The 16450-nt window shown below is 43.8% G+C and overlaps 1 protein-coding gene across 2 annotated transcripts in view; it reads left to right on the top strand.

Annotated features, from left to right (window-relative positions):
- Positions 1-16450, top strand: part of fhip1aa (FHF complex subunit HOOK interacting protein 1Aa) — a 104217-nt gene that overhangs the window by 54161 nt on the left and 33606 nt on the right. For both annotated transcript variants that reach the window (XM_084318916.1, XM_084318917.1), the window contains exons 2-3: positions 2191-2268; positions 6079-6294. In XM_084318916.1, coding sequence (XP_084175042.1) covers positions 6187-6294 — 108 coding nt within the window. In that variant the 5' untranslated portion in view covers positions 2191-2268; positions 6079-6186. The remainder of the gene's footprint in view (positions 1-2190; positions 2269-6078; positions 6295-16450) is intronic.

Below are 16450 nucleotides of genomic sequence, written 5' to 3' on the forward strand. Positions count from 1 at the left end.
ACAACTATCTCAACCAAGCTAGAAGCTAGAATTGGAACATTAGAACATTAGAAATTGGATTCGGCCAATCAGAGATCGTCTCTGTGAAATTCTGCCATGGAAAAAATACTGGCGTCGGCCAATCAGAGAGCGTCTCCGCGAAATGCGGCTATGGAAATTCTTCACGGAAGTTCACGCTGCTGGCTAGACCGCTTCAAATCGCGCTCGGATTCCAACATAATAGTCATATTTCAACGCACAACGCCGTATGCACTGATTGGCTGTGACGGAGACAGCGATCAAACTGTGACGCGCACGCAGAGCGCTATCGCGTATTGCCCCCTGAGAAATACGAAAAAATAAAAAAAATTAAAAAAAACGTGATGTCACTTCCTGCTCTGGAAAACGATGTTTTTTTAATTTAGATAATAACGTTATATTGTGCATTGGAAATACAAACATACTTAAAATGAGTAAATATTATTAATTTTAAACATGTTTATATTATTTATAGGGCTATAAAACACAAAAACGGAAAAGTTTTATTCTCTTCTTCTCTGATTTAACAGCAGCTGGCCAGCAGGTGGGTCGGCGCCCTAGCGCCCCTAGTGGTAGAGCCGCCACTGGTTTGAGATCAACTGAGCTTGGTTATCTTACCCACATAGAAGTCATTAAAATGGTTAGCAATATCACATGGTTTGGTAAGTACGGTCCCGTTTGATTCAAATACAGGTGTAAGGACATTGGACTTCTTCCTTCCCATGATTTCATTTAAAACATTCCATAGGTATTTCCCTTCATATCTTGCATCATATAACTTTTGTTTAAAGTACTCCCTTTTTTTCCAACTTGTTCAACTTAGTAACATGATTTCGTAAAGAACAGAACTGGAACTCACTGAATTTAGCTACCCTTCATCAACATTCTTAGGCTACTATCTATCCATGGCGCAGACTTGTTTTTGACTGTGAACTTTTTTAAAGGTGCATAAGTCTATCTGCTACACACATGAATCTCAACATAAATAAGTTGAGTGCAGCCTCAGGGTCATCCTCACTACAAACCTCGTTCCAGTTTATACCTGACATCTCATTAATAAAACCTTCTAAATTTAAATGTTTATATGAGCGTGAGACTATAATTGTAGCTTTTGGTTTGGGGACCTTTGTTGTTCTCGTGAACGCTATAATGTTGTGGTCACTAAAACCTACAGGGGCCGAGACTGCCTTTGAGCATTGGCCAGGTGCATTCGTGTAAATATGATCAATGCATGTAGATGAAATTCTGCCATCCCTGTCTATACATATCCTGGTGGGAAGATTGACAATTTGGGATAGATTACATGCATTCAGTATAGATAGAACCTTATTCTTATTTGGACTTGACTGACCCAACCAATCAACATTCATATCACCAAGTAAGAAGTTGATAATGTTAATACTGGAACCATTTAATATAGTGTGTGAGTTTCTTGTTGATCGGCCCAGTACCATGTATACCCTGTATACCATGTATCTATGCCCGTGAATGTAGTCCATGTGGTATGTGTAGAGTTGTGCCCTTCCTGACGACTTGTTGTACAGAACTTGTAAGTCGCTTTGGATAAAAGTGTCAGCTAAATGACTAAATGTAAATGTATGTGTGTGTTATATGTAACGCTAGAATTATCGGACATACGTATTACTCTCTTAGCAGTATTTATACAGTGGTACTACTGTGTATGGTAGTATTCCATTTTCTACTAACCGTGGTTCGACGGTAGCCGGAATTGCATGTGTGTCATTAAAACAATCTTGGGGGTACCTGCTAGTAGTATATATCGAATGCCATGTATACTGCATACATTTAATATTTTGAGTTATAAGGCCGTATTAACATGTTATGACATAATTCTCCAGGTGTCCAGTTAGCTCAGAGTGCCAGCATTAGAACATGTTTGGTTTTCGTTTCACCTCCTCCTATTTTATTGATCCCCCCATAAACATTCTCTTTCTCTCCCTACCTCCCGCTCTCTCTCTCGTTCTTTCTCCTCCTCCTCCTCCTCCTCCTCTCCTCCACCCTCCTCTCTCCATCCAGTGGTGTTCTAAGCCTCTTACTCACACCCAGTCATTTCCTCCCGTGCCTCCACAACTCTCACAGACATTTATTGGACTTTTACCATATCAAGCGCTCTTCTCTGAGAAGTCTCCCTCTCTTCTCTCTCACTAACAGGACAAGGATGGGGTTTGTTTCTGCATAGCTGTTCAGCAACTTAAATACCCTACTTCAGGCAGCCATGCCCCAGCAGAGGTAGGCATTCCACTGACACCAAATCTGATACACTCCCCAACCCCTGCATTCCTCCACAAAGTCTCTCTGCACTCTCTCTCTCTCTCTCTCTCTCTCTCTCTCTCTCTCTCTCTCTCTCTCTCTCTCTCTCTCTCTCTCTCTCTCTCTCTCTCTCTCTCTCTCCTTTTAACTGAAAGCAGATGTTAGTGTAGTGTAAAATGTGAGCGTGTGTCTGTCTGCCTGTCATGCCTAAAGCCCTGCAGTTGGATATGAAGTTAGAGCCTTTTGGTATTGGAAGGGGGCATGGAGTTCATTCAAAAAGTAGTGGTGTGCCGTGATTGGTCAAGAGGTAGTTTTAGGGGGCAGGGACTATGGAAGCTCTAATTTGGTGATAATGGTCTGACCGCTGCTGCTTGTTGCTACAGTTGATCTCCCGTGGCGACTGGCACAGCAACATGTCCCCCATGTATTGTGTAGCATACTGTGCATGCAGTTACTTACAACACTGTCCTGGTGACTTGATTCAGACACCATTTGACCTGGGATGACAATTGAATCACATCTAGCTCTGTAGTAATGGAAAACTAGATTTTGTTTCATGTTTTTCGGTTCAATTGTGATTTTGTCTATGGAGGTCATTTGAATTGGTATATTACCCACCTATTGTTTATGAATACATTGAAGTCAGGTCTAGGTTAGGGGTGGGTAGCATCTGTTAAAGGTTGCTGTGATTTTCCAGAGCTGTGCGTTTCACATGCAGGGAATTCCGCCAATTACATAATTTCATCGCAGGCACTAATTTACGTGAGCACACGTTGGGGAGATAAGGTATTTACATTATCTTCTTCCTTTAGGTGCAGGCCTGTGTGTGTATGACATCATGTTCTAATAGAGCACTGGAGACAGCCTAGGAGTTGTCCCTGTTCCAAAGCAATTTACATGTTTGGAATTAAGGCACCTCACTCTTTCCACTCCCAGTGTTAGTAGCATTTAACTGTCATGGTCCTCGCTGTGCCTGAGAAACAACAATGATCTTACTAGGCTACTATTTCCAGCTCAAGTCTGTCCTTGTATTATGTAACTGTCACAAGTGCACACTTGGGAGAAAAGCATTTCAAGTAACCTGAAATGTTGGAAAAGACCTCCAAAGTAGCTTTAAGCTATTTTTAGCTAACATAATCACCAGTAACTCTATGTACAGACAAGCAATGTGAGCAATGCAGAGAGACAATGTGACAAAATATTTTCTCATGGCTTGGCATTGGCATGGCTTCTGCATATCATAACAGTCTGAACTAAAAGCAAGCAGTGGTAATGTCATTCACCCGCTGATGTGTCACAAGTCGTTTCTCTAATGACAGTGATGTCAGGGCCCCCATCCGGAATTCTGGAATCCACTTGGCATTGTAGCGACATAACGAGGCATTCCAGAAGTGATTTGATGACCCGATCCTGAAGGTCTAGAATGTGGCAGCCAGCTGGGAAAGCTAATATCTGTGTTCAGCTAATGTCTGTGTTCAGCTAATGTCTGTGTTCAGCTAACGTCTGTGTTCAGTGTCTGTGTTCAACTAACATCTGTGTTCAGTGTCTGTTCAGCTAACATCTGTGTTCAGCTAACGCCTGCAGGCCTGTACACTGCGATGATATGATCGCGAATTGCCCCTTTAATTGGCCGTTGCGATTGGTAAATATTATCTGGGGGCGGGCTTGCGAGTAGTGCTTTCAAGCCTTGCATTCGCATTTCACTCCTAAATTATCCAAGGCGTGTGATGACGCCACTCACGCGAGCTGTCAGTGCGACACAATGTCGTGGTGCTATGAAAGAATCTGTCGGCAATGAATGAACTTACTGCGATCACCGATAGCCTGAGTGAAAAAAAAGATTTGCGTGTGGAGTGAATCTGGGTCACGCTATATACTTGGTACTTGTAGTCTATCGTGCGATTAAAGACCATGTCCCTATCTGCGTAGTCTATACATCCAACACCAAATCCCATAATTCCTAGCAAAACGAAACTGAATGTGGCCTCTCTTCCTTTCAATATGGACTATTGCATCGCCAAAGAAGCACCTCATTTCAATACATTTAAGATACAAATTTTGCTCTGCAAGAACAACGGAGTGGATATCAGTCCATCTTATGACAACCACGTCCGATGTGGAGAGATGATAAGATGATGATGATTGACGTGATGATGTGATGATTGATTGACGGGGACACGGACACTTCTAACGTTCAGGTTCAGCCATGCATTAGGTGCGTAGTAGTAGTAGCCCACTATTAGGACGTGAAATACTGTCTACTTAAATTTATAAAATATCAACCTATCTATCTATCTAATAATGAGACAATATGCAAATAAGATAATACTAATAATTGTCACGGTGTCCCCGTATATGAAATGAAAGTGGCTTGCAACTTTACTGGCTGTCACAAACTGTTTATTTCTCGTTTAGCATATTACATTCCACTTCTATAAACAATCAAAGTCCTACCGTAAGAGCCTCATACGGGTCAATTAAACCTTTTTGATTAGTCTTTCCTTCGAGCTAAGTTGGACTGAACATTTCACTGTCAAAAGCGCAAATGTAAATAAGGTTGCGTCGCAACACGGTTTTCAAAATAAAGGTCACATATACAAATACCTCTCAATTCTTACTAAAAAAAGTCTCGGATATACATAAACATTAATTGGCATAGATCTCTATAAACGGCCCAACACATTGATCACTTTAGGCACACACTGAAACCAGTAACATCACAAATATGAAGCAGGTAATTACCCATACAAATAATAAACCTTTCATGGGGTTATTTACAATAATAATTCATTTGATTTCTAAAGCACTTTTCATTGTGAAACAAATGTATGCAGAGTTTCTTGTCCTCCTGATTAATGCAATGGTGTGTGTGTTGTGGTGATCTCATTCAAGGAGCACTACACAAGTGCGCGCACACACACAGTTTGTTGTTTTTGTTCTATTAGTGATTTACACACTTTCTCGGTTGGTTCATTATAAAAGATACAAACCTGAAAACAAACGCACTTAAATGTTAAATAAAAGGACCACAGTAATGAGGCAGGAGGAACATATTTTTTTAATAATGGTAAAATTGTTATTTAAAAATTTGCCCCTAAAAAATATTTTTTGCCCCTAAATGTCTCATTTAGGGGCAAGTGTGCCCCTAGTGAAAAAGCTTAGCGTACAGCCCTGGCCTGTGTTCAGCTAACGCCTGTGTTCAGCTAACGCCTGTGTTCAGCTAACTTCTGTGTTCAGCTAACATTTGTGTTCAGCTAACGCCTGTGTTCAGCTGTCTGTGTATACGTGTCCCTTTCTCTCCCCGGATTGTGTCATGTGCTTTTGGTCTGGTATTGTTTTCTCTCTCTCCTGCATGCTTGTCATACCGTTGTAGTTACTGTGTAGCCAAGCAGAGAGGGAGGAGAGGCACTCTGGCTGTGTGTGTGTGTGTTTCTGTGTCACTGTGTGTGTTTCTGTGTCTGTCCCTCTTTCTCTCTCTTTCTCTCTCTTTCTCTCTCTCTCTCTCTCTCTCTCTCTCTCTCTCTCTCTCTCTCTCTCTCTCTCTCTCTCTCTCTCTCTCTCTCTCTCTCTCTATCTCTCTCTCTCTCTATCTCTCTATCTCTCTATCTCTCTATCTCTCTCTCTCTCTCTCTCTCTCTCTCTCTCTACTAAAAATAAAAATTATAAAAAAACAGCTCAATTGGATTTAGAAAGTTTTCATGTGACAACATTCTTGTATATTATAAGGCAACAGTAGTTCCTATTTTTTCCACATCATTAAATTGTTTGATTGGTTTTGTGTGTCTGCAGCTCCTCTCTACTCACCCATCCCCCCTTGGTAATGGGTGCACCCAGTCAGCTGTGAGGCCTACCTCTCCTTCCTGTGACATGGTTTAGTCCACGTATGACCTGGTCACCATGATGGCCTCCATGGTTGCCAACGGAAACCGAGATGGGCAGTCTCTGGTCCTGAAAGGGGTGGACCCGGAGACCTGCATGATTGTATTCAAGAACCACTGGGCTCAGGTAAACTCCAGTGCTGGTTCATGCATATTTACAATATAAAGGAATACGTCTGAATCTGAGTCTTTTAGTGTTTTCTTTACCAGGTAGGCTACCATTAAAATAGCTTGTTTAGTTAACATTCCTCTTTGAGACCAATGGGTACAGCAACTATAATTTGTGGTTAAATTCTAGAAATGAAAATAATACTAGCATTCTTCTTTTTCCAGTTAACTGACGCAGCAATACAGAAAACTTTCCCCCAAATTGTGACAATTTCTGGGGTTAATTAAAATAACGGACATAATGACTAAGTCTAGCGTGGGGTATGTCTGGGAGTGCTTGCATTCTTTCATTTATTTGCATTCATCTAAAAATGTTTGGACCTTATGGTGTTCTTGTTCTGTTCTTGACTTATTGTTATGTTTTCTTCTTGACTTATTTAAAGAAGACCTGTACGGCCCATGGGGACATTAACGTGTGTTGTCGGGCCCTATAAATAAATTTGATTTGATTTGATTTGATTTATTCTATGTCAAAGTATTCCACACACTTTAATCTCACGCCTCTCTTTCTTACCAAACCCTACTCTCTCTAAACTAAACGTAACCTTAAACTAAGGAACCTAATCACACTTTAACCACAGTCTCTGTTTCACACCAAATCACACTCTCTCTAAACTAAACTTAACCTTAAACTAAGGAACGTATCACACTTTAACCACAGCCTCTCTTTCTCACCAAACCCTATTCTGTTTAAACTAAACGTAACCTTAAACTAAGGAACGTATCACACTTTAACCACAGCCTCTCTTTCTCACCAAACCCTATTCTGTTTAAACTAAACGTAACCTTAAACTAAGGGACTTATCACACTTTAACCACAGCCTCTCTTTCTCACCAAACCCTACTCTGTCGGAACTTAACCTTAAACTAAGGGACTTATCACACTGTAACCACAGCCTCTCTTTCTCACCAAACCCTACTCTGTCTGAACTTAACCTTAAACTAAGGAACTAAGTTCAAGTTCAAGTTCTTTAATAGTTGTCATACAGAAGTACAGAATACTTTCATACAAAATGCTTCTTACTGTTACGCTCCAGAGACTGTGCTAGACAAGATAGTATCAAATAACATAATAACATAATATAGCATGAATTTAGAAGAAGAAAATGAGGTCACAGTGTTCGGTATAGACATATGTACAATGTTCTGAGTTACCATATAATATACAATACACAATACTATGCAGTGTACTAATGTACAGTACTATCTAGTGCAAAGCAGAAATGGGATGAGGTACAATTTTAGGTACAATTTACAGTGAGGTGTACGAGTTGTAGTGCAATCCTTCATCCATAAATATAAAGTGTGGGGAGTGGGTGCTACAGTGTGTTTGTTTAAAGTGGGTGTGTGCTATAAAGTGTGTGTAGTGGGTGCTACAGTGTGTTTGTTTAAAGTGAGTGTGTGCGTGTGGATGTGTGTGCTATGTGTGTTTGGTGGTTGTTGTTGTGTAGTGTTCATTCATTGTTCGTTTAGCAGCCTGATGGCCTGGGGATAGAAGCTACTTCTGAGTCTTTCTGTGCTCGCCTTGAGACTCCTGTATCGCTTGCCTGACGGCAGCAGTTCAAAGAGGCAGTTGTTCGGGTGGCTCGAGTCCTTAATAATTCTCTTAGCCTTCCCCTTGCAACGCTTGTAGTAAATGTTCTGGAGGGTGGGGAGCCCCCCTCCAATTGTGCGTTCGGCTGAACGTGTCACTCTTTGTAGTCTGCTTTGGTCTTTTGCAGTGCTATTCCCAAACCAGGAGGTGATGTTGCCGGTCAAGATGCTCTCTATTGTACATGAGTAGAAGTTCTTAAGGATCTTCTGGCTGACTTGGAACTTCCTTAGGCGCCTGAGGAAGTAGAGGCGTTGTCGTGCCTTCTTCACCACACTGTTAATGTGTGTGGTCCATGTCAAGTCCTCGGATATGTAGGCTCCGAGGTACTTGAAGCTGTTGACTCTCTCAACCGGTGCCCCGTCGATGCTGAGGGGGCTGTAGTCCTTGACCCCCGACCTCCTGAAGTCCACAATCATCTCCTTTGTTTTGCTGACGTTCAGGGAGAGGCTGTTTTCCTGGCACCATCCCGCCAGGACCTTGACCTCTTCCAGGTAGGCCCTCTCGTCGTTGGCAGAGATCAGGCCCACCACCACTGTGTCGTCAGCAAATTTGACGATTGTATTGCTACTCCGCTGAGCCACACAGTCGTGTGTGTACAGGGAGTAGAGGAGGGGACTCAGAACACAGCCCTGGGGGGCCCCTATGTTGAGGGTGATGGATGAGGAGGTGCAGTTGCCTGCTCTCACCACCTGGGGTCTGCCAGTCAGGAAGTCCAAGACCCACTGGCAGAGGTCATAGCCCAAGCCCAGGTCCCTGAGCTTGGCTATGAGTATGGAGGGGACTATGGTATTGAATGCCGAGCTGTAGTCGATGAATAGCATTCTCACATAGTTCCCCTGCCTCTTGTCCAGGTGTGATGCTGCTGTGTGCAGCACATGGGATATGGCGTCCTCCGTGGACCTGTTGGGGCGGTATGCAAATTGCAGGGGGTCCATGTTGATGGGGAGGGAGGAGCAGATGTAGCCCTTTACTAGCTTCTCAAAGCACTTCATGGCTATGGAGGTGAGAGCTACAGGGTGGTAATCGTTGAGGCAAGCAGGCTTGGATTTTTTGGGTACAGGGATAATAGTGGACTTCTTCAGGCAGGTGGGGATGACAGCCTGTTCTAAGGACAGGTTAAATATGTCAGTGAATACTGGGGCCAGTTGGTCGGCACAGACTTTTAGGACGCGGCCGGGGATGCCGTCCGGACCTGCTGCCTTCCTGATATTCACTTTTTTAAAGGTCCGCCTCACCTCATGCTCTGTTACCCTGAACACTGCGCCTCCATCAGCAGCCGACCCCCCCCCCCCCCCATTGCCGAGGCTTGTGAGCTGGTGTTGTTATTACCAGCATCAAACCTCGCATAGAAGGTATTGAGGTCGTTTGCTAAGGAGATGTCACTGTTCAGTTTGAGGGAGGCGCCTTTGTAGTCTGTCATCGTTTTGAGCCCCTGCCACATAGCTCTAGAGTCAGCTTGTTCAAACTGGAGTTCAATTTTATCCCTGTAGCGCCGTTTGGCCTCTGACACTGTCCTCCTTACGTTGTGTCGCGCCACCTTGTGGTCATTCATGTTGCCTGCCACTAGGCCGTCATTGTATGCTTTGGTGCGCTCTCTCAGAGCTTCACGGACGGATTTGTCTACCCAGGGTTTTTGATTTGGGTAAACTTTCATTTTGGTAGTGGGGATTGTTTCTTTCACCCTAGTACAGACATAGTCCAGCACTGTCTCCGTGTAGGCATTAATGTTATCTGTGTCGCGGAACACAATCCAGTCTGTGTTGTGAAACACTAAACACTAAAACTCACATGTTAACCCCACATCAGCCACTGATGACCTCAACAGTTATTACAACAAATAGTACACAGACTAAGTGCTCTTAATTGTAATTCAATTCAACTTCGACATCAAACCCTCGCTTTTTAGAAAATACTGTAGAATGTTAAATCTTATAAAGATTTATTTTCGGCGTTTTATCGCTTTATTGCTACTGGGCAGTCCAGTAGAGAGAGACAGAGGAGGAATGGGAGACAGAGTGGGGGGAAGACATTCGGCAAATAACGACGGGTTCGGGAGTCGAACCCGGGTCGGCCGTGTCGCGGCTGAGCGCGCTATGTGGTTCGCCACTGGGGCGCCCGTAGAATGTTAAATCTAAAGCATGTCCACTACTAAAACTTAATGTGTTGTCATGGTCAGGGGAATGTTGGCCTTGTTATTACAGTAAGGATGACTGTTTCAGGCGTTTGGCTCCTGTCTGGTGAGTGTGTCCCATGTTCAGCCCTTGTGGGTCTGGGGAGCCTGAGGTCGCTTTCACACCAGAGCTGTTTGGTCCGGACCAGACGGACCAGAGTTCGTTTCCTCGGATAGTCCGCTTGGTTTGGCATTGTGTGAATGCTCAGTCAAACTCTGGTGCGGACCAAAAAAGCGAACTCTGATCCGCCTGAAAACATAGGTCTCGGTTTGCTTCCAAGTGAACCCTGGTGCGTACTTTTGTGGTGTGAATGCTCATCGGACCAAACGCAAGACCAAATTTAGAAGTGACCCGATAAACTGTGCATCTTGGGGAGAAGGAAACAAAACAAACACCGCGGCGCTGTCCTGCCTGCTCTACTTCACTGTGAAACAGAGAGAGAGAGTCCCTGCTGTTAGATTTCGATCAATCAGCCAGTATCACCTCTTCATCTGTTGGCTTGTGTATTTCTGCGTTGTGTTTATTTCTTTGACGTCTTCTCATACTGGCTGTACAATCTTTGTCATTCCCCTTTAATGCAATCCGTAATCATAATAATTCACACCGTCAGACATTTTACCTTTCTTGGAACCCGTTGTTTATTACATAAACAAAAGCCTCAGATGTTACCCATCTCGTATTGTCCTTGAAAAGTCTTTGATGGAACTCTAAATTCATTATTCTAATGATCTCCTGTTACCCCACTCGGTGGTCGTCGCGGCCTTGTCGTAGCCAACAACCATATCTGCTAGCCGAAGCTAGTGATGAGGTGTCACTCCCCTCCCCCACCCAGCGTGCGCTCTTCGGTGTGGTTCGTTTCTCATTCTAACGTACACCCGGAAGACACTCTCATTATAACTTCTTCTCCCTAGCAACGGGAGCCCGCCCACTTTCCTCGTTACTATGTGACGCTGCCATGGCAACTGCTATTCACCTTTAAACACACACTAGACGTCTGTTCTATGGATGTCAACCACTTTTCTATTCTGACCATTCTGCAGTCCTTATCAGTGTTATGTGCTCAACGACCTTGGCATGCACACACTCTGCTTACTATCGTGGAGACAGACTGCCTGCTAACACACTCTCTCTCTGACCGCCTCCTCCTCCACCACCTCTACCTCTCTGACCTGGCTGCTCTCAGCTGGCTATAAGCAGTGCTGTCTTTGACCACAGCTATTTGACCCAGATCACTATAGGAACCACTCAATTGTTGATATTATCCCCCCTAGTTCTCTTTAAATCAACTCTGCCTCTCTTTGTTAATTACAACAAGCAATGCTGTTTGTTATTTAAGATGAGGTCGGACTCGGCACTGACAGATTTGTGTTCATTGTGCTGCTTTTATAAAGCCTCAAATGACGGCTTACAATATTTCATGGAAGCAAAGTGTTTAGTTTGTCTAAGATTTAAAAAGGTTTAAACTTTACAGCACTGACAAAGTTGAACAAAGTGCTGTACAAGTCCCACAACATAAAAAAAATAAAAATAAAAAAAAAATATATATATATATATATATATATATATATATATATATATTTATAATTAAAGAAGATTTATTCGAAGCTTCGAATTAAAATCGAATCTCGGCCCCAAAGCTTCGAATTCCCAAAAAAAAAATCGAAGGTCAGCCCTACATATAACTGGTATATTGTTGCACTAATAAATCATACATTGATAATTAATTAGATATTGAAATGATTAAATTGGCGGGTGTGTTCACACACATTCAACCTCTCATTCTCCCTCTGTTTATTCCCCTCCTGCTTTAAGTCCTCCACGATTGTGCCTATCCCCAAAAAAGGCAAGATAACATGCCTAAATGATTGGCGCCCTATTGCCCTCACCCCCATTGTGAGTAAGTGCTTCGAAAAGCACATAGACCAGCACCAGTATGCCTATCGTGGAAACAGATCCACTGATGGTGACATATCCACAGTACTCCATAGCACCCTCACTCACCTAGAAAACAAAAACACATATGCCAGATTGCTGTTTGTCGACTACAATAATCCCCTCCAAACTGGTCATCAAACTCACCAATCTAGGCTTCACCCCTGAACTGTGCACCCTCATCCTGGACTTCCGGTCTGAAAGGCGACAGGTAGTGAGGATAGGCTCCATCACCTCCGCTCCTCTGACCCTGAGCACTGGAGCTCCTCAGGGCTGTGTCCTGAGCCCCCTCCTGTACTCCCTGTATACACACGACTGCGTGTCTATTAGGGCTGTCCCCAACTAAGGATTTGGATAATCGACTATGATTGGCTGGAAAAAAAAGTATAATTATTTTTTTATTTTATATATATATATTCTTTTTTCATCATTCCATTTGAACTGTGGGGGTGCTTAATGTCTGAAGGAGTCGACGGAAGGCTTCTTGTCCTCTGCAAAAGCATGCAATTGGTCCACTGATGGATACATCTTGATATTTGTCTAGTCTAGTGTGTTCATTAGATGGGTGAAATCCTCTTTCAGTGCCTCTGTGCCTGTTTTCTTAGGCAGTTAGCCTCTGGTATGTGTGCCATTAGCGTTAGCCACACTTCTAGGCCTCTTTTCTTTTGGAAAGAATGATATTTTTTTTTTTTATAAATTCAGGGTCGAATCAGCTCCGCTCCGTCCTCGCTCCGTCCTTGGGTGCGAACTTCCCCCCTCCCTCTCCCCCCTCTAGTTTGTGTACACACTGCAGTCTTGGTGCGCTCCGGGTTTTGTTTACGGTTTGCGTTTTGAGCGTGTAAGCTGCCGTAGCGATGATGTCACGCTCTAACGTCAACACAGGAAGAGTTTTAACACACGGTGGTGGAAACTGGATGCTGCTATAAAGAAACAAATAACCAATAAATATGAAGTTATATTTGAACCTCTGTTGTCAAGTGTCGTTAATATAACCCACCCCCTTTTCTCACAAATGTAACTGGTGTCGTGGAGTCCGCTTTGAGCGTTTTCCAGGGTTAACGCTAGCCTATTTATTACTAGTTAGCAGCTAACATTAGCCCATCGCTCGCGTCAATTATATTGCATGTCATTGATCTACCGGTCGATCACGGCCGACTGGTTGGGCACCACTGGTCTATAGAAATAAATGCATTCGAACAAGAAACCAATGTATAGTAGACATAGCAATGGCAAAAAAATTGCCAGGTCTAATGCGAGCCAGGGAAGTCTTGTGCTTGTAACGTGGCTTCATGTTTTCATCCACTGAGCCGTGGCCCGTGAGGCTCAACATGCTTGTTTGGTTGAGGTCTGAACTCGCCAAATTGCCCATAAATATCGTTTTTGTGGGTATTGTCCAGTTGTTGCTGTATGTTTTTATCTGCCCAAAATTCAAGCAAGCATGAAAGCATTACAGTAATGACGTTGTGTGTGTCAGCAAGTTGATACAGCAAGCCTCTCCCGTGTTTTGGTACAAGCTTGTACACCACGCCCCCCGCTCCCACTGGTGCACACCCGGAACCACCTATTCCAGCGGTCCAGGTTTGGAGCGAATCAGCGTCCCCGGGGACGCGGGGGAGCGTTCTCAGTAGGACGATCACACCCTTTTCTGGTGCGATCGGGCTGTGATTCGACCCCGAATGGTTAGTGAGAAAGCCCCCTAAGAGGTTGGTAGTTGACTACGGCTCCTTTCGACCGATTAGTCGACCATTCGACTAATAGGGGTCAGCCCTAGTGTCTATACACCACTCTAACCTGGTGGTCAAGTTTGCCGACGATACAACTGTGGTGGGCTTGATCACTGATGGGGACGAGTCGTCGTACGGGAGGGAGGTCGACAACCTGGCACAGTGGAGCGAGGATAACAACCTCGCTCAACATCGCCAAAACCAAAGTGGTGGACTTCAGGAGGGGGAGGAAGACGGAGCTGGCCCCCATCACAATTGGAGGTGCTGCTGTGGAGAGAGTGGGCCAGGTCAGGTTCCTCGGAGTCAACATTACCGACGACCTGAAATGGGACAACCATGCGGATCAGGTTGTGAAGAAAGCCCAACGACGCTTCTTCCACTTGAGAAGACTCAAAAAGTTTGGCATGGGGCCTAGCATCCTGCGTGCGCTCTACAATACTAATACAGAGAGTTGTTAAGACAGCTCAGAAAATCTGCGGCTGTAAGCTCCCCTGCATACAAGACATCTACAACAGTCGGTGCATTAGCAAGGCCCGGAAGATCATAAAAGACCCCAGCCACCCCAACAACAGCTTGTTCCAACTGCTGCCTTCCGGGAGGCGTTACCGCAGCCTCAGAGCCAGGTCCAGCAGGCTCAAGGACTCGTACTTTCACCAAGCCATCAGACTCATGAACACTATTTAGTCATTCAGATTTTATTGTATATATTTATATATTCATTTTAAGTATTTTAAGTACCTTACGTTGATTTATTCTACTGTTGCACTTTTTATATTAACTCTCTCAGCACTGTCACTTTTTTCAGCCTCTGAACAGTTTGAGTGCCAGCCATTTAACATTGGAAACCCTGTTGAATGCCAGCACCCACTTCAATGATAGCGTTGTGATCGCATAATCTCTCTCTTAAATTATGGCTATGTGTCTAATCTGCCTGTCGTTTATCAATGACTTGTTTGCAGTCAACATTGTCGAAACGGATTGTTTTTTTATCGGTTCATTTTCGTTTTATAGCATTTTGAAAAGCCCTCGTTTTCAAGGAAAATATATAGATTCCGTGATAAACGGCATTTACTGGAATATTCTAGCATACACAAAAACGTTGTCATTTTTCGGCCTATTTATGAATCTTTTTCAAATAAACGCTAGATTATCCATAGTATATGTGTACTTATGCACGCTATAGAGGCGGGCTGAAAACTATATTCTCTCATTTCCTCATCAGCGATCACCGCGCACACATACGCATAGGGCAAAAGCTTATATCTCCGTGAAAACAGGTCTGATTATCCTAAGACAGGTCAAATAAATTCCTTACCTGAGATCAGATGTTATCCAAAAAGATTATTCCAATTCCTGATCGCCATTCCAAATATCGATCACGCTTATTGATTACAGTGTTGGTACTGTAAATACATAATCCACGCTGTTCTGATGGCCGGCGATCACTTGGTCTCTTCAGTTGGCCTTGACGGAAAAGTAAAATGAGCAAACTGACCACTCCCCCTGCATCAGTCTAAAGCAGGGGTCAGCAACCTTTTTGACATGAAGTGCCAGTTTGAAATATAGTTGTAACTAGTTTAGCAGTCGTGAACACTTTGAGGGTGCTGGCTTGCTTTCCATACCTGGCCACGGCACGTTTAATCGATTCTGCCTTAACTTTTTTGATGCTTCGTCTCAAAATGGCGTTTCACACCTGACGTTCTGCAAACTACATTTTCTAAACATAAAGTACACACAGCATTGTCCTTCTGACACACAAACCCGTAGTCGTCTGTCCACGAGGGCTGGAATGCCCGAATTTCCTTTGCTTTAACTTTCTTAGCGGGGGTTGCCATTATGAAAGACGGCACATACAGAATGCAACCGCAGCACTGTGTGATTACCTGGGAACTGCGCGCAGGCGCGGGAGGCCAGCTGACTGCTGACAGCTGAGCACCATGGGAACAGCTGCATAGCTGTCATAGGGGTGTGCAAAACAGTCGACTTACAAAAAAGAACCTGTGGGAGGATTTCAACAAAATAAATGCGACAACAGTGCAAAATATTTCACTATAATATTTCAAAGTGAAGTAAAAAAAAAATAATAAAAAAAAGGGATACCTTTTCAATTTTACATTTCTTTTATGCTGCCCCCTGTGCCAATGAAAATGCCCCTGCGTGCCTATGCGGGCACGCGTGCCTAGGGTTGCCTACCCCTGGTCTAAAGTAATGGGGTGCAGTTACACAGGGAGAGACGATAGGGGGCGGTATCTTCCCAATTGAGCTCAGAGAGACTCTGCAGCACTAACCCGAGGCTCGATTGATGAAATATGAATTCAAGTCGCCAATAAAAATAAAAAACGGCAAACAGACGCTATATAGCCTCGGGGGGGAGGGAGCCGTCTCTCTGTGTGTCAGCGTTTCCGTTAGCCGGTAATTACCGGTATTTGACCGGCAAAATCTGGTGAAGTCCGACATATCTAATCTCTCCGGTCATAATGTCCGGTGAAAATAATTCCCTCTAAACACAATTAGATTATTTTAATTGTATTAAAATAGGCTAAAATTAAATAGCCTATGCGATGAACGAAACAATCATTACATTTGTCGTTGCTTCACCAAGCAGCCGGTCAATGACATCCTGTGTCAGCGAGCTGGCAGCTGATATATTTACGTGAAGCATGGCTTGGCAGGGTGCAGTACTCCAATTCAGCC

The sequence above is a fragment of the Notolepis coatsorum genome (assembly GCF_963971535.1).
Source record: "Notolepis coatsorum genome assembly, chromosome: 7".
NCBI classification, from domain to species: Eukaryota; Metazoa; Chordata; class Actinopteri; order Aulopiformes; family Paralepididae; genus Notolepis; species Notolepis coatsorum.